At 45.0% G+C, this 24,478-nt stretch overlaps 3 protein-coding genes and 2 non-coding genes across 5 annotated transcripts in view; all 5 read right to left on the minus strand.

Moving 5' to 3' along the window:
* Nucleotides 1–3,159, minus strand: part of LOC118228201 — a 43,183-nt gene extending 40,024 nt beyond the window's left edge. Inside the window, exons 1-2 of the mRNA XM_035419540.1 lie at nt 2,696–3,159; nt 2,437–2,579 (exon numbers count right to left, since the gene is read on the minus strand). Coding sequence (XP_035275431.1) covers nt 2,437–2,579; nt 2,696–2,978 — 426 coding nt within the window. The 5' untranslated portion in view covers nt 2,979–3,159. The remainder of the gene's footprint in view (nt 1–2,436; nt 2,580–2,695) is intronic.
* A 2,468-nt stretch (nt 3,160–5,627) lies between these two features.
* LOC118228487 (zinc finger protein 227-like) lies at nt 5,628–9,199 on the minus strand. The gene is made up of 4 exons (XM_035420040.1): nt 8,520–9,199; nt 8,264–8,403; nt 7,152–7,272; nt 5,628–7,001 (listed from the first exon to the last, which is right to left on the minus strand). The coding sequence occupies exons 1-4, from the start codon at nt 8,800–8,802 to the stop codon at nt 5,851–5,853; spliced, it is 1,695 nt and encodes a 564-aa protein (XP_035275931.1). The 5' UTR covers nt 8,803–9,199; the 3' UTR covers nt 5,628–5,850.
* A 2,142-nt stretch (nt 9,200–11,341) lies between these two features.
* Nucleotides 11,342–11,411, minus strand: trnaq-cug. Its single transcript has one exon. It is a non-coding gene; the product is annotated as a tRNA-Gln (tRNA).
* A 3,372-nt stretch (nt 11,412–14,783) lies between these two features.
* LOC118228488 (zinc finger protein 2-like) lies at nt 14,784–23,953 on the minus strand. Its single transcript, XM_035420041.1, has 3 exons — nt 23,811–23,953; nt 16,700–16,820; nt 14,784–16,549 (listed from the first exon to the last, which is right to left on the minus strand). The coding sequence occupies exons 1-3, from the start codon at nt 23,850–23,852 to the stop codon at nt 15,666–15,668; spliced, it is 1,047 nt and encodes a 348-aa protein (XP_035275932.1). The 5' UTR covers nt 23,853–23,953; the 3' UTR covers nt 14,784–15,665.
* On the minus strand, nt 23,419–23,490 carry trnaq-cug. The gene has a single exon. It is a non-coding gene; the product is annotated as a tRNA-Gln (tRNA).
* Nucleotides 23,954–24,478: the final 525 nt, after the last annotated feature.

The raw sequence follows: 24,478 nt of genomic DNA on the forward strand, positions 1-24,478 counted from the left end.
TGCCCACACACACACAGACACAAGGCTAAAAACAACATGTGATGGGTGATTGGGCCTGGCTCACAGTTGGCTTTCCAACTGATCCCAAAGGTGTTGGATGGGGTTGAGGTCAGGGCTCTGTGTTGACCAGTTGACCATTCTACACTGTTCTCGACAAAACCATATAATGTAAAACCACTTCTATATGGACTTTGCTGTGGGCCTGGGGGTAATGCCATGCTGAAACAGGAAAGGGCCTTCCCCAAACTGTCCAGAATGTGATTGTATAAGATAACCCTTAGCCCAACCCTTAGCCTAACCTAGCCCAAACCAAGGAAAACAGCTCCAGACCAAGAATTGTCATATAGTGCACTTAAGAACCATTACTTCACTGTGCCAGAAATAAACAGGCAGGCTAAACAATTTCGCAGACATATAGTTACAGGTTCCACCGAGATTTGAAATGGAATCGCTAGATTCAGAGTCCAGAGTGCTAATCATTACACCATGGAACCTTAAAAACAAAGTATACGAACACGGGTTTCGCGAGAAAAAAATGTTACTTTTACTCCGTTATATTCGGCTACATTCGGCTCGTTACTTTTATTTTTTACCCATTTTTTATTCAATGCACGTTCTGTTTGTTTCATTCTCTCAGAGAGACTTCAGCCACAGAGGCTGACTGGTCTTTGCTTTGGCGCTGTCATAGCCCCACATGACTCCGTTTCACCAATCAAACGTAGCCAGTCACAGCACACAGAAGGATGAGCGGGCGACAACAATGGCTGAAACAACAGCGGGTGATTCGTAGGAGGCAGAACACCCCTGGCCTCACGTTCAAACTATGTTTTACTTACAGACTACCAAAAACAGTAGTTACATTATGCGCTGCCTTCTTTGTCTGCCTAGAAATGTGGACAGTTCAGCCTACAAGAACTCAACTTCGAACTTGAGAAAATATGTGACGGTAAGTTGTAGGTTAGTTTTGGCTGTGGATAGCTAACTATTTGACTGAGTGGTCATATATTGTCTTGGACAATCCGTTTGGGAAATATACGCGCATTCGTGACGCCTGGGTATCTTCCAAAATAGCTGCGCGTAATACCACACGCCTTGTTTACGGCGTTGTCGCCCTTTTTTAGTACAGTCTGGCTTGATTTACAATTCATTTATTCAGTAGGTGAGAGTATAAGCTTTCTAACGACGTATAACATGTCTAATTTTGCTTTTGGAATAGCGTTTTTTAGGTCAGCGTAACCAAAATTTTTCTTATCAGCGCATTCACTTATGCGTTCACTCACGAAACGTGGTCAACTATTATTCGTAATTTCTTGGGAAATACTATTATTATTGAGGACTTCTGGACATAGCTAAGCCGCATGTTTGCTGATAGACCTAGCTGACATCGTTTTCTGGAGCAAAACAGAAGCGGATTGAACTGTTGATTTACTGTTTCTGTCTCCATCTACTGAACACAGATAAGATTTCATCATTGCTATGTAAGTAGGCTATTACTGTTCAAAATACTTCGGTTATATACGTTATTTTTGAAATTGAGTGTGTTTAAATAGGTTACTGGTATTAATGTGGATATTTCACACTGTAATGTAAGCGTTAGTTAGTAGTGTAATAGTTTTTGTGAAGCACGCAACAGCCATGACGTGAGCGCTGGAACATTGCATAGCATTGCATTGCATACATAACGTTTGTTTACGCTAAACCGGAAGTTCTGCACATATTCCGCGCAAGGCATCATGAGACTTTGGAATATTATGGATAAGTGCATCATAAGGTACAATAATAGTGCGACAAAGCATTATGTTTTCCACATATAAAGTTTCTGTTTGAATTTGAGCAGGCTCCTCTTTGTGGTGATGATGAGTCTATTTTAATGGATAAATCCCCTGTAGCCTCATTGATATTTTTTCTGTCAACGGAGGGTTCACCCCAACAAACTGATGAGGTATACAGACATAATAGAGTACAACAGAAAGCGAAAATCCTCCTCTTCTGACGAACCTCCTGTGTATTGTTTTATTTAAAGGGATATGATTTAGGCCATATTTGAATTTGCACATGGCTATTTTATATGTTGTTTATTTCTATTGGACAAGCATTTACAATTTTATATTTTGGATATTTCGATTTTTACGTTCATCTTGCTCTGCTTATTTCAACATTAAATCAAATTATATGAAGTAACTCAGTACTTGAGTAGTCTTTTCACAAGATACTTTCTTACTCTTACTCAAGTAATTATTTGGATGACTATTTTTACTTCTACTTGAGTCATTATTATTTTAAAGTAACAATACTTTTACTTGAGTACAGCTTTTGGCTACTCTACCCACCTCTGGGTAATGACCACGCCCCATATTAATTATCGCATGTCCTTACCGAAATCCCATAACATAAATGGAAACTCGTTGGGGGTCACTTAACCTCTATTGAATTTACCTCGTACTTTATGTCCAAGGCATCCGTAACAGTCTTCATCTTCTCCACGGATACGTACTGTTCATCTTTGGCCGGACTTGTGCTCAATCGCGCATCAAAGACTCTCTCTACGGCGACATTATTTACTTTCCCTGCAACCGTACCTATTGGAGGCAAAATACACAATCAACTGCAGGTCGAAAACGATGTCATCTTGCGTCTACATTAGAAGTACGGCCGAAATGCTGTGCATTTCCATGCAATAAGGCGAGGAACTTACAGTTTTGTTCTTCTCTGAATTCGTCGCAAACCTTAACTTCAAATGCGATGTTTAGAGAACTGTCCGGCGTTCCCTCTTCGCATCCTCGCGCAGCCCTGAGCTCTCCCTCCATAACCAGTAACTTACATTTTAGCGCCTCGTTCTCTCTTTGGCTTCTGCACATTTCCAATCGTAATGCCGCAGACGCGTCGTCGACTAGTTTAGTAATTTCTGCGAGTGCCGTTTTAGTTAAAACCTCCATGATGGAGACCATCTGAACCTGAAAAGAAGCACAAGTCGCCATGCCTTGCTAATTACGTGAACTACACACAGTGTACTCGGGTGAAAACATGGAGCGTACCATAGACTTCAGTGGCTTCTTCTTCTTCTTCGGTGTTGTTTACCGGCAGCTTGCATCCTTGAAAGTTGCATTACTGCCATCTTTCGGAGTAAGTTAACTCCTACAGCTTATTGACTGTCACACTTTAGCCGCGTTTCCACCAAAAGTACCCGGAACTACTTTTCAAGGAACTAAAAGGTTCCTTCAGCCCATGGTTGTCTGCGTTTCCACCGCGGTCTAAAGTCCCGCGAAGATCAGGCAAATTAGCCCACTGAAAATATTCAGCAACCGAATTAATCCGTTTGAATGTTTTGGTACGTAATATGCTGTCCCAGCACGAATGCTTTTTATAAAAAAAAAATTATAAAACGAATACTAAAGCAAGAAAAGAACAGAAGAGCACACGTTATAATTCCAAGATGTTGGCAGGCTATAACCAAAACTAGGCTACTGCGCCGCATAACATACAAGTTTGATTTTAAGTTATTATGAAAATAAATTGGTTTGCGGCTGCATATTTTTAAACATGGCGGCTGAAAATAAACACAAAAAAATGCTGTGAGTACTCGACCAATCAGAAATGTTCAGCGCTGCAAGCTCCACCCAAAAGGTTCCTGTACTTTCGGAAAGTACTACCCCCCCGAGCAGGAACTTTTTCGGGGGGTAAAATAAAGCCCCCGGAACTAGACCCTAGTTCCTGCGGTGGAAACGCACTGAGTTCCTCAAAAGGTTCCTAGTTCCGGGGTAAAGTTCCTGCGGTGGAAACGCGGCTTATCATTAACAGTCCCGTTCCCCGAAGGTAGTTAATAGACATCTCCTCCCCTGCCCACTAGCACCACACTCCAGTACATTCCTCAATCCTGCTCCTGTTATCCCCAATCCTCCCATCTCCTCCATCATATCCTTCCTTTCCGACCTATATTTATTGCAGTTAATGATAATGTGTTCTGAGGTTTCTGGTACCTGACAGATTTCACAAAGACCGGATGGATGTTTACCTATAAGATGAAGCGTGCTGCGTAAATTGCTGTGTCCTATTCTTAATCTTGATATTACAACCTCCTCTCTTCTGTTTCCTCCCCTCTTTCTTACACTGCCTACTCTATTTTGTATCAGATGTAAATGTCTCCCCCTTCTCTCCTGATCCCTGTGCTGCTGCCATTCTTTATTAATATTTCCCCACACAATGCCCTTTCCCTCTGATTTAGATAACTTGATATTGATTTCAACACTTCCCTTTTTGACTGCTTCTTTTGCCAACATATCTGCTCTCTCGTTTCCCGGGATATCTGAATGTGCTGGGACCCACATGAATGTAACACTTTTCCCTTGCCTAACCACTCTTGAATTGGCAAACAAGATTTTATACAGCAGATCCTGGTGATTTCTGGCTGTACCTGCCTTAATATTTGCAATGGCCGACACAGAATCACTACATGTTACTATTTTGTTAACCCTACCCCGTTCAGCCCATTCTAATGCCATCAATATGGCAAACAATTCAACCGCATACACACTTAAACAATCCGATGTTCTCTTGCTAATTCCCACTTGGTAACTAGGCACAGCAACTGCAGCCCCTGTCGCATCTGTCTGCGGATCCTTTGATCCATCTGTAAAAATCTGAACACTGCCTTTATACTTACAGTCCCTATAGTTATAATATTCACTAAGTAAGTCAGCATTTTTATTACTATGCTTAATCTTAAGTAATTCCAGGTCTACCCCCACACTTTCTAACTCCCAGACAGGTCTAACAGGCCACACCACAGTTTCGCCAAAAAGCATCATATACTCCCATATCTCTTGCCACTTGATCTCCTGCCCATCCAAAACTTGATTTTTCCATCCTCTCCTTCTCCCAGCTTGTCTGCAGTACCCTTTTTGTTGGATGACTATCTCCATGCCCCCTTAGATTAACCCAGTAGTTAGCCACCAGCTGTTTCCGACGCAACCACAGTGGCATTTCACCTGCTTCCACGTGGGAGTGCACACACTGGGGAAGTTTTAACTGCTCCTGAACACACTCGTAAAGCCCGAGCTTGTATAACATCTAGGTCCGCCAGCACAGATTTTGCTGCTGATCCATATACGATACTTCCATAGTCTAATCTTGATCTAATTAAGGTTACATAAATATATTTCAGAAATGCTATATCAGCTCCCCACTCCAATCCTGCAAGACACCTGAGTTCAGTGGCTGAACCAAGAAAGTGTACTTAACTTAGGAGCTGGAGAGGAGCGCCCAGACGGTGAAGCCTGGGAAGTAACGGGAAACAGCCTCTACTGCGCTTGTTCACGGCAGGGCGAGTTATTTTGAGAACAGGAGGAATAATTTAATACATTAAAATGTGCCGGATGATTTGTGATGATTTTGCGTTCTAACTTCGGTGCAGTAATATTATTTTTACCGCGCCACTACTACAAGAAGTACATTTTTATTTATTTATCACAAACTGTCTTTTTGCTTCATCGTATCTAGGCATCTTAGCATCAACCATTGAAGAAAACTAGCAACAGACACGTCGGATTCTCTTGAATATATCGAAAAAGACCCATTAGTCCATTGAGATACAAACCATCAGAAATACAAAGGACAAGGGTACAGCTCACTCAAAATCAAATACGTTGGCATAAGTTTCACTTATTTATTTATTGCTGAGCATGTGATGAGAATCTGTGATGATCCCAGAACAGAAAAGGCCTGACACAGTAAGCTGAGTATAAAACGTGATCAAACTGTTCTACTCTGTGCCACATAAGTGTAACTTAATTGCACAGCAGGGGCAGTAAATTCAATGATTTTGCTCAATGTTCCCCCCAGTTTTACTCCTCACTAGGAGTGAGTAAGTATGTGTTTCTGAAGAACATGATTCTGAGAGAAACTCTTGCCGCACAGCATGCATCCGTACGGTTTCTCCCCGGTGTGCACACTCTGGTGAGTCTTGAGATTGCACAGTTGGGCAAAGCTCTTCCCACACTCGTCACAGCTGTGCGGTTTCTCTCCTGTGTGGACCCTTCGGTGAGTCTTCAGGCTGCTCAGTTTGGCAAAGGTCTTCCCACACTCGTCACAGCTGTGCGGTTTCTCTCCTGTGTGCACACTCTGGTGAGACTTGAGACTGCTTTTAGCGGTGAAACCCTTTCCGCACAGGGTGCAACTGAACCGTTTCCCCCCGTGATGGGTCACATGGTGTTGCTTAAGGGAGTCGGCGCCATCAAAGAGTTTCCCACAAAGTTTGCAAAGCAAGTGCTTCTCCCCAGCGTGGACTCTCTGGTGATGCTTAAGAACGTGAAGATAGGCAAAGCTCTTATGCTGGATGCTGGAGTAAGCAAAAGCTTTGCCGCTCTCCGACCAGCCGAAACGTTTCCCCGTGCCGTGCTGCTCCTCCTCGTGCGTCTGCAGCTCGAGAGCATCCGGGAACGTCTTACCGCAGCAAGTGCAGATTAACTCCTCCCGTCCCTCGATTCCCCAGCGACTCTCTGCTTCTGCCGACGTGTTGAAACTCTCCTCGCACAGGGTGCTTCCAGCACGCTGTCCCGGAGAACCCAGAGGGACCGCCATCTCTGCCGAAATGGCATCAGGCGCCCTGCTGGGGCGGCCATTTTGTTCCTGCTCGAGGTGTGACGTTGGGCCCTCGTTCTTCTCAGAGCGCAGCCTCCAAGAAGCTCTGTAATGGCGAGGAGAGAATCGGTCGTTTGACCGCGCACATCCGGGCTCCGAGCTTCCTCTGTGCTGTCGGAGCATTTCCTGAACCTTTCCCGATCTGGTGGCCTTGCTCCACGCGCACTGGACCTCCAGCCCCTCTCCAGATCCTGGCAGGGGGTGTCCAGGGGTGAGAGGCTCCCCGTCGGGCTCCTGCTTCAGTTCGGCTTGCAGCCCCTTCTCTGGGTCTCCTGCAGGGCAGGGCTGCATGTGCAGCTCCTCCTCCTCCTCACAGAGGGGTCCTTCACCACCGTTAGCAGCAGCTACGGCTGCCTCTGATGTGCCTGCGCAAAAATACAGCCATCTTGAAATCTAAACTGCAGTTCACTGGTAATATGACACAATAATATGACTGGATTAGGCATGATGGCCTTAGCGATTACAACCAGTGAAACCTAATTACAAATATATTATTAATCCCCACAGGAAGTTACCACAGCTAGTCTCCTCAAAGATTTTCTGTTCTGCCTGTGATTGGTTCGTCTTTGGGTCCTCTTCCAGCCAATCCTTGCTGAGCGGCACAGATTCTGACCAATCCTGCTCCCCGTCTTCAGGCTGACAAACAGGAAGTGTGAAGAACACCAGCAAATCAAAGCCTTTAAGACCAGCATTTCTTCTTCTGAACCTGCCTCTCCCCCACCCAAACACCAACAGGAACCACTGTCTGTGGAAAAATGTTTTCATCACCTCACTTTACTACAGTGCCCACACACACACAGACACGAGGCTAAATACAACATGTGATGGGTGATTAGGCCTGGCTCACAGTTGGCTTTCCAACTATGGACTTTGCTGTGTTCCCGGGCGTAATGCCATGCTGAAACAGGAAATGGCCTTCCCCAAACTGTCCAGAATGTGACTGTATAAGATAACCCTTTACTAAACTAGCCCAAACCAAGAAAAACAGCCCCAGACCAAGAATTGTCATATAGTGCACTTAAGAACCATCACTTCACTGTGCCAGAAATAAACAGGCAGACTAAACGATTTCGCAGACATAAAGTTACAGGTTCCACCGAGATTTGAAATCGAATCGCTGGATTCAGAGTCCAGAGTGCTAATCATTACACCATGGAACCTTAAAAACAAAGTATACGAACACGGGTTTCGCGCAGTGCAATTTGCATTACTATCAAAACAAAGTATCCAAACTACAAAACCAGTGAAACATTAACGGGACAAAACACGATTTTAACAACCAACGGGATAAGTCATTCCATTTATACATATAAGGAAAGCTGATTACTGACAACAAGAACTACGTTTACTTAACTGTTCATCATATTGCATTGGGATGCCGGTGAATATAAACGGTGAAACTGCATTCAAGGACATAAGTATAGAAACGTTGGTATCTAACAGAATGTGCAACGAGACTGACTTAGGTCGTGCAGTCTTTACACCAACAATGAAAGGCCGACTACGTTATACAATTTAGCTAGGTAATGACCACGCCCATATTAATTATCGCATGTCCTGACCTGACCGAAATCCCATAACATAAATGTAAACTCGTGCAGGGTCTCTTAAACTCTATTTCATTTACCTCGTACTTTATGTCCAAGGCATCCGTAACAGTCTTCATCTTCTCCACGGGTACGTACTGTTCATCTTCGGTCGGACTTGTGCTCAATCGCGCGTCAAAGACTCTCTCTACGGCGACATTTCGTTTCCCTGCAACCGTACCTATTGGAGGCAAAATACCCAATCAACTGCAGGTCGAAAACGATGTCATCTTGCGTCTACGTTAGAAGGACGACCGAAATGTTGTGCATTTCCATGCAATAAGGTGAGGAACTCACAGTTTTGTGCTTCTCTGAATTCGTCGCAAACCTTAACTTCAGAAGCGATGTTTAGAGAACTGTCCGGCGTTCCCTCTTCGCATCCTCGCGCAGCCCTGAGCTCTCCCTCCATAACCAGTAACTTACATTTTAGCGCCTCGTTCTCTCTTTGGCTTCTGCACATTTCCAATCGTAATGAGGCAGACGCGTCGTCGACTAGTTTACAAATTTCTGCGAGTGCCGTTTTAGTTAAAACCTCCATGATGGAGGCCATCTGAACCTGAAAAGAAGCACAAGTCGCCATGTCTTGCTACTTACGTAAACTACACACAGTAGACACAGGTGAAACCATGCAGCGTACCATAGAGTTCAGTGGATGAACCTAGAACGTGTCCATAGGAGCTGGAGAAGTAACGGGAAATAACCTCTAATGCGCATGTTCACGGCAGGGCGAGTTATTTTGCGAACGTGAGGAATAATTTAATACATTAAAATGTGCCGGATGATTCGTGATGATTTTGCGTTCTAACCTCGATGCAATAATATTATTTCTACAAGGAGTACATATTTTTTTATCACAAACTGTCTTTTTGCTTCATTGTATCTAGGCATCTTAGCATCAACCATTGAAGAAAACTAGCAACAAACACGTCGGATTCTCTTGAATATATCGAAAAAGACCCATTAGTCCATTGAGATACAAAAAATCATAAATACAAAGGACGAGGGTACAGCACACTCAAAATCAAATACTTTGGCATAAGTTTCACTTATTTATTTATTGCTGAGCATGTGATGAGAATCTGTGATGATCCCAGAACAGAAAAGGCCTGACAAAGTAAGCACCATATAAAATGTGATCAAACTGTTCTACTCTGTGCCACGTAAGTGTAACTTAATTGCCCAGCAGGGACAGTAAATTCAATGATTTTGCTCAATGTTCCCCCCAGTTTTACTCCTCACTAGGAGTGAGTAAGTATGTGTTTCTGAAGAACATGATTCTGAGAGAAACTCTTGCCGCACAGCGTGCAACCGTACGGTTTCTCCCCGGTGTGGACCCTTTGGTGAGTCTTGAGATTGCACAGATGAGCAAAGGTCTTCCCACACTCGTCACAGCTGTGCGGTTTCTCTCCTGTGTGCACACACTGGTGAGACTTGAGGTTGTACTTAGTGGCGACATCCTTTCCACACAGGGTGCAACTGAACCGTTTCCCCCCGTGATGGGTCACATGGTGTTGCTTAAGGGAGTCGGCGCCATCAAAGAGTTTCCCACAAAGTTTGCAAAGCAAGCGCTTCTCCCCAGCATGGACTCTCTGGTGATGCTTAAGAACTATGAGATAAGCAAAGCTCTTATTGCACACCGTGCAGCGGAAGTATTTCTCTCCGGTGTGAGTAATCTGGTGAGTTTTAAGATTGCTGATCTGGGAGAAACTTTTACCGCAATGTGTGCAAACGAACGGTTTCTTCCTGCTGTGAATCCACTGGTGCTTTTCCAGGACGCTGGAGCAAGCGAAAGCTTTGCCGCTCTCCGAACAGCCAAAACGTTTCCCCGTGCCGCGCTGCTCCTCCTCGTGCGTCTGCAGCTCGAGAGCGTCCGGGAACGTCTTCCTGCAGCACGTGCAGATGAACTCCTCCCGTCCCTCGATTCCCCAGCGACTCTCTGCTTCTGCCGACGTGTTGAAACTCTCCTCGCACAGGGTGCTTCCAGCACGCTGTCCCGGAGAACCCAGAGGGACCGCCATCTCTGCCGAAATGGCATCAGGCGCCCTGCCGGGGCGGCCATTTTGTTTCTGCTCGAGGTGTGACGTTGGGCCCTCGTTCTTCTCAGAGCGCAGCCTCCGAGAAGCTCTGTAATGGCGAGGAGAGAATCGGTCGTTTGACCACGCACCTCCAGGCTCCGAGCTTCCTCCGTGCTGTCGGAGCATTTCCTGAACCTTTCCCGATCTGGTGGCCTTGCTCCACGCGCACTGGACCTCCAGCCCCTCTCCAGATCCTGGCAGGGGGTGTCCAGGGGTGAGAGGTTCCCCGTCGGGCTCCTGCTTCAGTTCGGCTTGCAGCCCCTTCTCTGGGTCTCCTGCAGGGCAGGGCTGCATGTGCAGCTCCCCCTCCTCAAAGAGGGGTCCTACACCACTGTTAGTAGCAGCTGCCCCTGATGTGCCTGCACAAAAATAAACATATATTGAAATCTAAACTGAAATTAATTACTAATTTCACACAACTTGATTGGATTTGGATGGATGAGCTTAGCAACTACAACCAGTAATTACCAATTACAATTATAACCTTATTAATCCCCACAGGAAATTACCACAGGCATTCTCCTCACTGATCTTCAGTTCCAACTGTGATTGGCTCGTCTTTGGGTCCTCTTCCAGCCAATCCTCGCTGAGTGGCACAGATTCAGACCAATCCTGCTCCCCGTCTACAGGGTGACAAACAGGAAGTGTGAAGATTTTGTGAATCTGAAGGTCTGAACACCAGCAAATCTAAACCTCTAAGACCAGCTTTCTTCTTATGAACCTCCCAGTTGCCACAAAAACACAGACTGGACCTGATTTAGACCACTGTCAGTGTACAATCTCTTTTCATCACGCCATTTTACTCTGCCTAAACACACACACACACACACACACACAGCGAGGCTTAATCCAACATAAGGTCACATATTAATTTGCTCTTTGAGTACACATATTCAGTTGTGCTGAAAAATTCACATAACCATTATTTAATTATATAAAATACATAGCTAATTAACGTTGCGCTCAATGTGCGCCAGAGATGATGAGCAACTACTTTGCTGGAAACCGCATATCTAATCATTTTTCCCAGGCGCCATAAAGTTCAGGTTCCACCGAGATTTGAACTCGGATCGCTGGATTCAGAGTCCAGTGCTAACCATTACACCATGGAACCCCCACGACTAATGAATTGTAACAACCGAACAGGATTTCTGCGTCAAAAACCACCGTGTCTGTGAAACAGCATGTTGAGTCGTCTTGGGACAGATAAAACGCCTGGAAACATACTCCCCAAAATTTCTCCTGTTCATAGACACTGACCCTCTTTCAGCCTTGCTAGCAATAAATACAGGCTACCAGGCATGTCCCGCATTTAAAGACGTGACCTTACGCATGTTCTTTTTTGCGCTTCGTTATGAATTGAGTAACGCCTGTGCGGCGCTCTGCTTAGCTCGCTGTCCCTCTTGTGCAACCGCAGGATCAACATACAGGTAAACAATCGGCAGCTCTGAGATTCTTGTTCTTTGTGAGGCCCCATGTTTCATTAACGACACCATGTTCTAATAATAATAATAATAGTTTTGGATAACGTTTTTCAAAAGCGAACTCAAAACACTGGACATCACGCTGGGGTGGGAAAGACACCATGAAAAATAACTGGGTTATGAAGTGAACGTAAGGAAAGTTGGCAAAGATCTGGTGCGTATTCGGTAACTGATTGTACGGGGCACCATTACATTACAGGCATTATCCAGAGCGACGTACAACATGTAAATGGTAAATGGACTGCATTTATATAGCGCTTTTATCCAAAGCGCTTTACAATTGATGCCTCTCATTCGCCAGAGCAGTTAGGGGTTAGGGGTTAGGTGTCTTGCTCAAGGACACTTCGACATGCCATGTGCATTAGTTCAAGGTGCAGAGGTGTAAAAGAAACACACTAGAGTGAAGTAAAGATCGTAGTGCCAGAAGTGACCACACAGATCAGGGCTCCAACCAAGCGGCCAAAACCAGACTTCGTTTTTGAAGCTCATTTCCTGGTTGCTCACTAGCGCCACTACGGATGGCTCCAGTATAGGTGTTTTCATATCCGGTTTCCATGTAAGTCTACGGTACAAATGCGATCAAAATACAAAGTCAATAATTTTTTCTCACAAGAACAAATAGTCATAATAGGTGTATTTTATTCGTCTTATGACTGTCCATGGGTCGATTTCATGATTTATTGCGTCATTTGGGCACCGTGCCAATATTTGTTCTGGACCAATGAGGTACAGCTTGCGTCACTTCCGGATTACTGCAGAGGACTAAGCTACAGTAGGGGCTACAATCTGTGGTCACTGGGGTGGGAGGTGGCGTCTCTTGGCCTTGACATTGCGGCTCCGACCACGGTCCACCTGTGCGTAGTCAGAAAATGCAGGCATCCCGTTTTGTAGTGGTTTCATTATAGCGTGTGCTATTTACAGCTGCACTAGACGACCATGAAATAATCCTCCTCTGAAGTTTTGCGGTAGCCGAGTCATTTTTACTATTTCCTTTAGCCCACTTAACCAAATAATTAGTTGGCAGAAAGCGTAATCAGCTAACGCTTATTTGCTATATGTGGTAGTCCAGTAGCCTATGCTAAAACAGTTCGCAACTTCGGCTACCAAGCCATTTGACTAGCTAGCTAACCCTAACCGGCAAATATTCCATCTGTCAAACGTGTTTGACGGCTTGTCAGTCGTGTACATTCCGTAAATGTCTACCTGGGCTATGCTGCACGAATGTGACAAAGCTAGAAGCTAGCAAGAAAATAATAATAATTAGAAATTCAATGTACATTATTTTTGTCTTTATGCAACAGGTAGAAAACTTGCTCTTCAAAGTGCGTTGTCATATTTACACGCCTGTAGATCAGTTATTAAAATACTTGGTAGATTTGTTAATCACCGCTGACAGTGTTAATTTTTATTCGGTAAAAAGTGACTTGCGAACGATTGGTCAGCTAGCGTCACCCAGCAAGTAACACCACAAACGGCGATGGAGTAGTAGTAGCAGTTAATGGCTCATTAACTGACTGTGGTGAAAACCTACGATGATAACTTGCTTGGTTAACAGCAGGTCTACCAGACAGTTATATGAAAATTAGCCTAGTCAAATCACCAGTGGTCTACACATCTCTGATTGATTGACCATCAGTGCAGTCGATGTTCTTCCCCTGTGGTTCATATTGCTAATGCGTGAGCTAACCACGGATAGCCTACCTAGCTCACTGGCAAGCTGATATGCTAGCTAAGCATATTCGTTTTGCTAAGAAACATAAATTGAAGATAACTGAACATAGCCTAATTGTATTTTTAATGTCATACATATAACGTGATTACATGACACAATACAGTCACGGATGGAAATTAAACTCCGTAAACATCTGATAATATATTTTAAAACATAACGGCAGACAGTCAGCTAGCCTCGTTCAGGTTGATGGGCTTTTCCGCACCGGACTGTCAATCAAAATGTAAAAATCACAAGACCGCTTAACTCTATGGTTTTGGCTCCAAATCGAGAAAATGGCCGCGCCCGCCATTGAGCTTCAAAACGTGTTTTAGAGACCCACGGAGAGTCAATGGGTGACGTCACAGTAGCTTTGTCCATATTTTTTTACAGTCTCTGGCTCCAACCCTGTAGAGGCACCACTTTCACAACTTACCCAGTGGCTTACCCAACGATGTCAGTTGAAGAGAGGATAGGCATATTTCACAAGATGGCTACCAAAACCGGATGTAGGGATACTTTGTTTCCGGTTAGCGTTGCTACGGACGCAAGTCCATTTCTGACAGCGAAAAATTGAGCCTAAACAGCGACTGTGAGAACACGTCCCTAACAGCTCTGCCAAAGTTCACTATGGGTGAGAAAAATGTTCAAGCAACGGAAAACAACGCAGTGAGACTACAGTCATAAGCCTACTTTAACACTACGCTCCTCTTCTGGGCCCCCGATCTAGTATCACTTTATGTGAAAACTATCGATTTTCTCACACTCATGTTTCAATAGTATCATCGAGTACTTTCATCCTGCATTCGTATATCTTCACGCTGTAGCTCTTATCATACAGTATCTCTTGCAGTCGTGCCGCAATTCTAGTTTACGATTTGCCACATCTTTACCGAATTAGCCAGGGCTTACCAAGTGAACTAGACTTGATGCTCACGGCTATGGGTAGCTGATAAGCTGTACATTATGTGACCTGTGTTCTGTAGTTGTTCCAACGACCGTCGGTATGCACTTATAGTAGCTACGTCGCTTTGGGATAAAAGTGTCTGCCAAATTAAATGTAGTATAACACCGTTCACCGGAATTTACTTCAACATAATGGGCAGTAGATGTCAGCGTTAAGCAAATAGTGGAAGGGCACGCGACGGCCACATCAAGTTCCGTGGTTTTCTCCTCTAGACATGTAGGACTTCTTAACGTATGTAATTACGACACCAGTACGCACGTCACAGTGCCCACGGTAAGGTGGTCTCTTTAATTTCACAATATCAGACGCAATTCTGAACGACAATGATCGTTATGAAAAAACACGTTTTATTTCTCATCCAAATGCAAAGACTTTTCATTTTGTTTAAAATCACTCCGTACACGCAATAAACTGACCTTGAGAAATATATTTTCGCTGCATCCAGTTACAATGACAAAGAAAATGGACAAGGAAGATCTCAGTCAAAAGAAAAGTTAACATGTCATGCGCCATTATACTGGAATCCACTGGAAACCAACACGTTTGGCATTTAGTCCTCATCCACATTTCTTTATTAATAAAACCAGCTAATGTCTACCAAAACAAGCTTATTTCCAATGAAAGCAAACAATATTGTTGGTCGTTCAATTCTCCCTTTGATTGAGCCCAAGTGTGGGCTTTGATTGACAGGTCACTGACAGGTCAGAACTGTAGTATTTGTTTGTGCTTCCTGGAAATGTACAGCAAGCTGCGGGGGCCAGTCTGTACTATAGCAGAGTCCAAGCTGCCAGTTCTGGCTCACTGGGGAGGGTGATGCTTGCATGCCAGTTTTACTAAAACATAAAATCCAAATCCAATTTATTGATGGTCATTGGTAAGATTTTTTTTTTTTTTTTTTTTTTTAAAGGTGAACAATTATACAATAAAAATCCATGCCAAATATTATTTCTCAAAATACAGTGAGCTCTATAATACTTTTTGGGACAAATTGCCTCACAGGTGTCTCTGATTATGGAGGAGTGTGTTCAACTGCCTTCTCAGAGCAGGTATGTGGTTCTACGATTCCCTGAGCTGAGAAGGCCAGACTAAGTGAGCTCTGTGTAAAATGGGGTCCATGTGTCCTGCTCTGCGGCACATGAAGTGGAACTGCTCGCCGAGGAGGACAGGTTAAGATCTTTGATTTTCGCTCAAAGGTCCCCTAATTTTTTACACCGCGCTGTGAGACAGTATGTGTCTCTGAAGGCCGCTGTTCCAGGAGAAACCGCGGCCGCACAGCGAGCAACTGTACGGTTTCTCCCCGGTGTGCACCCTCTGGTGAGTCTTGAGGGTGCACAGATGGGCAAAGCTCTTCCCACACTCGTCACAGCTGTGTGGTTTCTCTCCTGTATGCACACTCTGGTGAGACTTGAGATTGCACAGTTTGGCAAAGCTCTTCCCACACTCGTCACAGCTGTGTGGTTTCTCTCCTGTGTGGACACTCTGATGATACTTAAGGTCACAGAGACGGCCAAAGCTCTTACTGCACAACGTGCAGCGGAAGCATTTCTCTCTGGTGTGAGTAATCTGGTGAGTTTTAAGATTGCTGATCTGGGAGAACCTTCTACCGCACTTGCTGTGAATCCGCTGGTGCTTTTCCGCGCACAGGGTGCTTCCAGCACGCTGTCCCGGAGAACCCAGAGGGACCGCCATCTCTGCCGAAATGGCATCAGGCGCCCTGCCGGGGTGTGACGTTGGGCCCTCGTTCTTCTCAGAGCGCAGCCTCCGAGAAGCTCTGTAATGGCGAGGAGAGAATCGGTCGTTTGACCGCGCACCTCCAGGCTCCGAGCTTCCTCCGTGCTGTCGGAGCATTTCCTGAACCTTTCCCGATCTGGTGGCCTTGCTCCACGCGCACTGGACCTCCAGCCCCTCTCCAGATCCTGGCAGGGGGTGTCCAGGGGTGAGAGGCTCCCCGTCGGGCTCCTGCTTCAGTTCGGCTTGCAGCCCCTTCTCTGGGTCTCCTGCAGGGCAGGGCTGCATGTGCAGCTCCTCCTTCTCCTCACAGAGGGGTCCTTCACCACCGTTAGCAGCAGCTACGGCTGCCTCTGATGTGCCTGCGCAAAAATACAGCTATCTTGAAATCTAAACTGCTGTTAATTGGTAACATGACACAATAATATGACTGGATTAGCCATGATGGCCTTAGCGACTACAACCGGCGAAACCTAATTACAAATATATTATTAATCCCCACAGGAAATTACCACAGCTAGTCTCCTCAAAGATTTTCTGTTCTGCGTGTGATTGGCTCGTCTTTGGGTCCTCTTCCAGCCGATCCTTGCTGAGCGGCACAGATTCTGACCAATCCTGCTCCCCGTCTTCAGGCTGACAAACAGGAAGTGTGAAGAACACCAGCAAATCAAAGCCTTTAAGACCAGCATTTCTTCTTCTGAACCTGCCTCTCCCCCACCCAAACACCAACAGGAACCACTGACTGTGGACAAATGTTTTCATCACCTCACTTTACTACAGTGCCCACACACACACAGACACAAGGCTAAAAACAACATGTGATGGGTGATTGGGCCTGGCTCACAGTTGGCTTTCCAACTGATCCCAAAGGTGTTGGATGGGGTTGAGGTCAGGGCTCTGTGTTGACCAGTTGACCATTCTACACTGTTCTCGACAAAACCATATAATGTAAAACCACTTCTATATGGACTTTGCTGTGGGCCTGGGGGTAATGCCATGCTGAAACAGGAAAGGGCCTTCCCCAAACTGTCCAGAATGTGATTGTATAAGATAACCCTTTACTAACCTAGCCCAAACCAAGGAAAACAGCTCCAGACCAAGAATTGTCATATAGTGCACTTAAGAACCATTACTTCACTGTGCCAGAAATAAACAGGCAGGCTAAACAATTTCGCAGACATATAGTTACAGGTTCCACCGAGATTTGAAATGGAATCGCTAGATTCAGAGTCCAGAGTGCTAATCATTACACCATGGAACCTTAAAAACAAAGTATACGAACACGGGTTTCGCGCAGTGCAATTTGAATTACTATCAAAACAACGTATCCAAACTGCAAAACCAGTGAAACATTAACGGGACAAAACACGATTTTAACAACCAACGGGATAAGTCATTCCATTTATACATATAAGGAAAATTGATTACTGACAACAATAACTACGTTTACTTAACTGTTCATCATATTGCATTGGGATGCCGGTGAATATAAACGGTGAAACTGCATTCAAGGACATAAGTATAGAAACGTTGGTATCTAACAGAATGTGCAACGAGACTGATTTAGGTCGTGCAGTCTTTACACCAACAATGAAAGGCCGACTACGTTATACAATTTAGCTAGGTAATGACCACGCCCATATTAATTATCGCATGTCCTGACCTGACCGAAATCCCATAACATAAATGTAAACTCGTGCAGGGTCACTTAAACTCTATTTCATTTACCTCGTACTTTATGTACAAGGCATCCGTAACAGTCTTCATCTTCTCCACGGGTACGTACTGTTCATCTTCGGTCGGACTTGTGCTCAATCGCGCGTCAAAGACTCTCTCTACGGCGACATTTCGTTTCCCTGCAACCGTACCTATTGGAGGCAAAATACACAATCAACTGCAGGTCGAAAACGATGTCATCTTGCGTCTACGTTAGAAGGACGACCGAAATGTTGTGCATTTCCATGCAATAAGGTGAGGAACTTACAGTTTTGTGCTTCTCTGAATTCGTCGCAAACCTTAACTTCAGAAGCGATGTTTAGAGAACTGTCCGGCGTTCCCTCTTCGCATCCTCGCGCAGCCCTGAGCTCTCCCTCCATAACCAGTAACTTACATTTTAGCGCCTCGTTCTCTCTTTGGCTTCTGCACATTTCCAATCGTAATGCCGCAGACGCGTCGTCGACTAGTTTAGTAATCTCAGCGAGTGCCGTTTTAGTTAAAACCTCCATGATGGAGACCATCTGAACCTGAAAAGAAGCACAAGTCGCCATGCCTTGCTAATTACGTGAACTACACACAGTGGACTCGGGTGAACACATGGAGCGTACCATAGACTTCAGTGGTTTCTTCTTCTTCTTCTTCATCGGAGTTGTTTACTGGCAGCTTGCATCCTTGAAAGTTGCATTACTGCCATCTTTCGGAGTAAGTTAACTCCTACAGCTTATTGACTGTCACACTTTAGCCGCGTTTCCACCAAAAGTACCCGGAACTACTTTTCAAGGAACTAAAAGGTTCCTTCAGCCCATGGTTGTCTGCGTTTCCACCGCGGTCTAAAGTCCCGCGAAGATTAGGCAAATTAGCCCACTGAAAATATTCAGCAACCGAATTAATCCGTTTGAATGTTTTGGTACGTAATATGCTGTCCCAGCACGAATGCTTTTTATAAAAAAAAATTATAAAACGAATACTAAAGCAAGAAAAGAACAGAAGAGCACACGTTATAATTCCAAGATGTTGGCAGGCTATAACCAAAACTAGGCTACTGCGCCGCATAACATACAAGTTTGATTTTAAGTTATTATGAAAATAAATTGGTTTGCGGCTGCATATTTTTAAACATGGCGGCTGAAAATAAACACAAAAAAATGCTGTGAGTACTCGACCAATCAGAAATGTTCAGCGCTGCAAGCTCCACCCAAAAGGTTCCTGTACTTTCGGAAAGTACTACCCCCCCCCGAGCAGGAACTTTTTCGGGGGGTAAAATAAAGCCCCCGGAACTAAATTTAGACCCTAGTTCCTGCGGTGGAAACGCACTGAGTTCCTCAAAAGGTTCCTAGTTCCGGGGTAAAGTTCCTGCGGTGGAAACGCGGCTTATCATTAACAGTCCCGTTCCCCGAAGGTAGTTAATAAAACATCTCCTCCCCTGCCCACTAGCACCACACTCCAGTACATTCCTCAATCCTGCTCCTGTTATCCCCAATCCTCCCATCTCCTCCATCATATCCTTCCTTTCCGACCTATATTTATTGCAGTTAATGATAATGTGTTCTGAGGTTTCTGGTACCTGACAGATTTCACAAAGACCGGATGGATGTTTACCTATAAGATGAAGCGTGCTGCGTAAATTGCTGTGTCCTATTCTTAATCTTGATATTACAACCTCCTCTCTTCTGTTTCCTCCCCTCTTTCTTACACTGCCTACTCTATTTTGTATCAGATGTAAATGTCTCCCCCTTCTCTCCTGATCCCAGTGCTGCTGCCATTCTTTATTAATATTTCCCCACACAATGCCCTTTCCCTCTGATTTAGATAACTTGATATTGATTTCAACACTTCCCTTTTTGACTGCTTCTTTTGCCAACATATCTGCTCTCTCGTTTCCCGGGATATCTGAATGTGCTGGGACCCACATGAATGTAACACTTTTCCCTTGCCTAACCACTCTTGAATTGGCAAACAAGATTTTATACAGCAGATCCTGGTGATTTCTGGCTGTACCTGCCTTAATACTTGCAATGGCCGACACAGAATCACTACATGTTACTATTTTGTTAACCCTACCCCGTTCAGCCCATTCTAATGCCATCAATATGGCAAACAATTCAACCGCATACACACTTAAACAATCCGATGTTCTCTTGCTAATTCCCACTTGGTAACTAGGCACAGCAACTGCAGCCCCTGTCGCATCTGTCTGCGGATCCTTTGATCCATCTGTAAAATTCTGAACACTGCCTTTATACTTGCAGTCCCTATAGTTATAATATTCACAAAGTAAGTCAGCATTCTTATTACTATGCTTAATCTTAAGTAATTCCAGATCTACCCCCACACTTTCTAACTCCCAGACAGGTCTAACAGGCCACACCACAGTTTCGCCAAAAAGCATCATATACTCCCATATCTCTTGCCACTTGATCTCCTGCCCATCCAAAACTTGATTTTTCCATCCTCTCCTTCTCCCAGCTTGTCTGCAGTACCCTTTTTGTTGGATGACTATCTCCATGCCCCCTTAGATTAACCCAGTAGTTAGCCACCAGCTGCTTCCGACGCAACCACAGTGGCATTTCACCTGCTTCCACTTGGAGTGCACACACTGGGGAAGTTTTAACTGCTCCTAAACACACTCGTAAAGCCCGAGCTTGTATAACATCTAGGTCCGCCAGCACAGATTTTGCTGCTGATCCATATACGATACTTCCATAGTCTAATCTTGATCTAATTAAGGTTACATAAATATATTTCAGAAATGCTATATCAGCTCCCCACTCCAATCCTGCAAGACACCTGAGTTCAGTGGCTGAACCAAGAAAGTGTACTTAATTTAGGAGCTGGAGAGGAGCGCCCAGACGGTGAAGCCTGGGAAGTAACGGGAAACAGTCTCTACTGCGCTTGTTCACGGCAGGGCGAGTTATTTTGAGAACAGGAGGAATCATTTAATACATTAAAATGTGCCGGATGATTTGTGATGATTTCGCGTTCTAACCTCGATGCACTAATATTATTTTTACCGCGCCACTACTACAAGAAGTACATTTTTATTTATTTATCACAAACTGTCTTTTTGCTTCATCGTATCTAGACATCTTAGCATCAACCATTGAAGAAAACTAGCAACAGACACGTCGGATTCTCTTGAATATATCGAAAAAGACCCATTAGTCCATTGAGATACAAACCATCAGAAATACAAAGGACAAGGGTACAGCTCACTCAAAATCAAATACGTTGGCATAAGTTTCACTTATTTATTTATTGCTGAGCATGTGATGAGAATCTGTGATGATCCCAGAACAGAAAAGGCCTGACACAGTAAGCTGAGTATAAAATGTGATCAAACTGTTCTACTCTGTGCCACGTAAGTGTAACTTAATTGCCCAGCAGGGGCAGTAAATTCAATGATTTTGCTCAATGTTCCCCCCAGTTTTACTCCTCACTAGGAGTGAGTAAGTATGTGTTTCTGAAGAACATGATTCTGAGAGAAACTCCTGCCGCACAGCGTGCAACCTTACGGTTTCTCCCCGGTGTGCACCCTTTGGTGAGTCTTGAGATTGCACAGATGGGCAAAGCTCTTCCCACACTCGTCACAGCTGTGCGGTTTCTCTCATGTGTCTCTCCTGTGTGCACACTCTGGTGAGACTTGAGGTTGTACTTAGTGGCGACATCCTTTCCGCACAGGGTGCAACTGAACCGTTTCCTCCCATGATGGGTCACATGGTGTTGCTTAAGGGAGTCGGCGCCATCAAAGAGTTTTCCACAAAGTTTGCAAAGCAAGCGCTTCTCCCCAGCGTGGACTCTCTGGTGATGCTTAAGAACTATGAGATAAGCAAAGCTCTTATTGCACACCGTGCAGCGGAAGCATTTCTCTCCGGTGTGAGTAATCTGGTGAGTTTTAAGATTGCTGATCTGGGAGAAACTTTTACCGCAATGTGTGCAAACGAACGGTTTCTTCCTTCTGTGAATCCGCTGGTGCTTTTCCGGGACGCTGGAGCAAGCGAAAGCTTTGCCGCTCTCCGAACAGCCGAAACGTCTCCCCGTGCCGTGCTACTCCTCCTCGTGCGTCTGCAGCTTGAGAGCATCCGGGAACGTCTTCCTGCAGCACGTGCAGATGAACTCCTCCCGTCCCTCGATTCCCCAGCGACTCTCTGCTTCTGCCGACGTGTTGAAACTCTCCTCGCACAGGGTGCTTCCAGCACGCTGTCCCGGAGAACCCAGAGGGACCGCCATCTCTGCCGAAATGGCATCAGGCGCCCTGCCGGGGCGGCCATTTTGTTTATGCTCGAGGTGTGACATAGCTCAGGAGGTAAGACCGATTGTCTGGCAGTCGGAGGGTTGTCGGTTCAAACCCCGCCCTGGGCATGTCGAAGTGTCCTTGAGCAAGACACCTAACACCTAACTGCTCTGGCGAATGAGAGGCATCAATTGTAAAGCGCTTTGGATAAAAGCGCTATATAAATGCAGTCCATTTACCATTTACCATTTACGTTGGGCCCTCGTTCTTCTCAGAGCGCAGCCTCCGAGAAGCTCTGTAATGGCGAGGAGAGAATCGGTCGTTTGACCGCGCACCTCCGGGCTCCGAGCTTCCTCCGTGCTGTCGGAGCATTTCCTGAACCTTTCCCGATCTGGTGGCCTTGCTCCACGCGCACTGGACCTCCAGCCCCTCTCCAGATCCTGGCAGGGGGTGTCCAGGGGTGAGAGGCTCCCCATCGGGCTCCTGCTTCAGTTCGGCTTGCAGCCCCTTCTCTGGGTCTCCTGCAGGGCAGGGCTGCTCCTCCCCCTCCTCACAGAGGGGTCCTACACCACTGTTATTAGCAGCTGCCCCTGATGTGCCTGCACAAAAATAAACATATATTGAAATCTAAACTGAAATTAATTACTAATTTCACACAACTTGATTGAATTTGGATGGATGAGCTTAGCAACTACAACCAGTAATTACCACTTACAATTATAACCTTATTAATCCCCACAGGAAATTACCACAGGCATTCTCCTCACTGATCTTCAGTTCCAACTGTGATTGGCTCGTCTTTGGGTCCTCTTCCAGCCAATCCTCGCTGAGTGGCACAGATTCAGACCAATCCTGCTCCTCGTCTACAGGCTGACAAACAGGAAGTGTGAAGATTTTGTGAATCTGAAGGTCTGAACACCAGCAAATCAAAACCTCTAAGACCAGCGTTTCTTCTTATGAACCTCCCAATCGCCACAAAAACACAGACTGGACCTGATTTAGACCACTGTCAGTGTACAATCTCTTTTCATCACACCATTTTACTCTGCCTAAACACACACACACACACACACACAGAGTGAGGCTTAATCCAACATAAGGTCACATATTAACTTGCTCTTTGAGTACACATATTCAGTTGTGCTGAAAATTTCACATAACCATTATTTAATTATATAAAATACATAGCTAATTAACGTTGCGCTCAATCTGCGCCAAAGATGATGAGAAACTACTCTGCTGGAAACAGCATATCTAATCATTTTCCCAGGTGCCATAAAGTTCAGGTTCCACCGAGATTTGAACTCGGATCACTGGATTCAGAGTCCAGAGTGCTAACCATTACACCATGGAACCCCCACAACTAACAAATTGTAACAAACGAACAGGATTTCTGCGTCAAACATACTGCCACCAGTGTAATGCATGCAAATGAGACGGCGAATTTGCTTTAATGAAAATAAAAACAACAACGTTGACAGCTAATAGAATGTAGACAGCTAGAACGACTTCTTCTTCATAGTGCTGTGTTCTTGCTACATGACCACAATACGGTTAACCAGTGAATATTATCCAAGTGAGCTTGGTAATGACCACGCCGAAATTCACGTCCTGACTGAAATCATGCAACATAAATAGAAACGAATGCAGGGTCCCTTTAATTCTACTGGTTTTACCTCGTACTTTATATCCAAGGCAACACGCGCGTCTTTTTTCATCTCCACGTGGACGTACTGCTCATCTTTGGCCGGACTTGTACTCAATCGTTCGTCAATGACTCTCTCTACGGCGGGAATAGTTGTTTTCCCTGCAACCTCAGCTTTAGAATGCAAAACACACTATTATTAAACTGCACGTGAACACCACTTTGTCATCTTGCTTCTACATTAGACCTACAACGGAAATATTGCGCGGTACACGAACTGCATCCACCTCTCAACAAAAATAATAATTAAAAAAAAACTGACGCCAAAACACATTTTGAAATGCACGCATGCAATAAGGCGCACAACTTAAGTCCTTGTGTTTCTCTGAATTCGTCGCAAACCTGAACTTCAAAAGAGAAGAATTCAATAAGAGACTTACCCGGCGTTCCCTCTCTGCACCCTCGCAGAGTCCTGAGCTCTCTCTCCATCAGCAGTAACTTAGCTTTTAGCGCCTCGTTCTCTCTTTGGCTTCTGCACATTTCCAGACGTAAGGCAACAGACCCGTCCTCGACTAGTTTAGTAAGTTCTGCGACTGCCGTATCAGATAAAACCTCCATGATAGAAGCCACTTGAATCTGAAAAGAAGAACAAGTCGACATTTCTTTCAAATTACAGACACGGCGGTCGCGGTTGAAACT

The sequence above is a fragment of the Anguilla anguilla genome, chromosome 5 (genome assembly GCF_013347855.1).
Source record: "Anguilla anguilla isolate fAngAng1 chromosome 5, fAngAng1.pri, whole genome shotgun sequence".
Lineage (NCBI taxonomy): Eukaryota > Metazoa > Chordata > Actinopteri > Anguilliformes > Anguillidae > Anguilla > Anguilla anguilla.

Bases quoted from the DNA above. Each gene is read 5' to 3' on its own strand.
- LOC118228487 (XM_035420040.1), bottom strand. From the start codon at position 8,802: ATGGCGACTTGTGCTTCTTTTCAGGTTCAGATGGCCTCCATCATGGAG. The intron at 8,404-8,519 runs GTGAGTTCCTCA...TGCCTCCAATAG, and splicing joins ATTCAGAGAAGCACAAAACT to GTACGGTTGCAGGGAAACGA. The intron at 7,273-8,263 runs GTAAATGAAATA...CCTGTTTGTCAG, and splicing joins CCTTGGACATAAAGTACGAG to CCTGAAGACGGGGAGCAGGA.
- LOC118228488 (XM_035420041.1), bottom strand. From the start codon at position 23,852: ATGAAAAAAGACGCGCGTGTTGCCTTGGATATAAAGTACGAG. The intron at 16,821-23,810 runs GTAAAACCAGTA...CCTGTTTGTCAG, and splicing joins CCTTGGATATAAAGTACGAG to CCTGAAGACGGGGAGCAGGA. The intron at 16,550-16,699 runs GTAATTTCCTGT...ATTTTTGCGCAG, and splicing joins CTTTGAGGAGACTAGCTGTG to GCACATCAGAGGCAGCCGTA.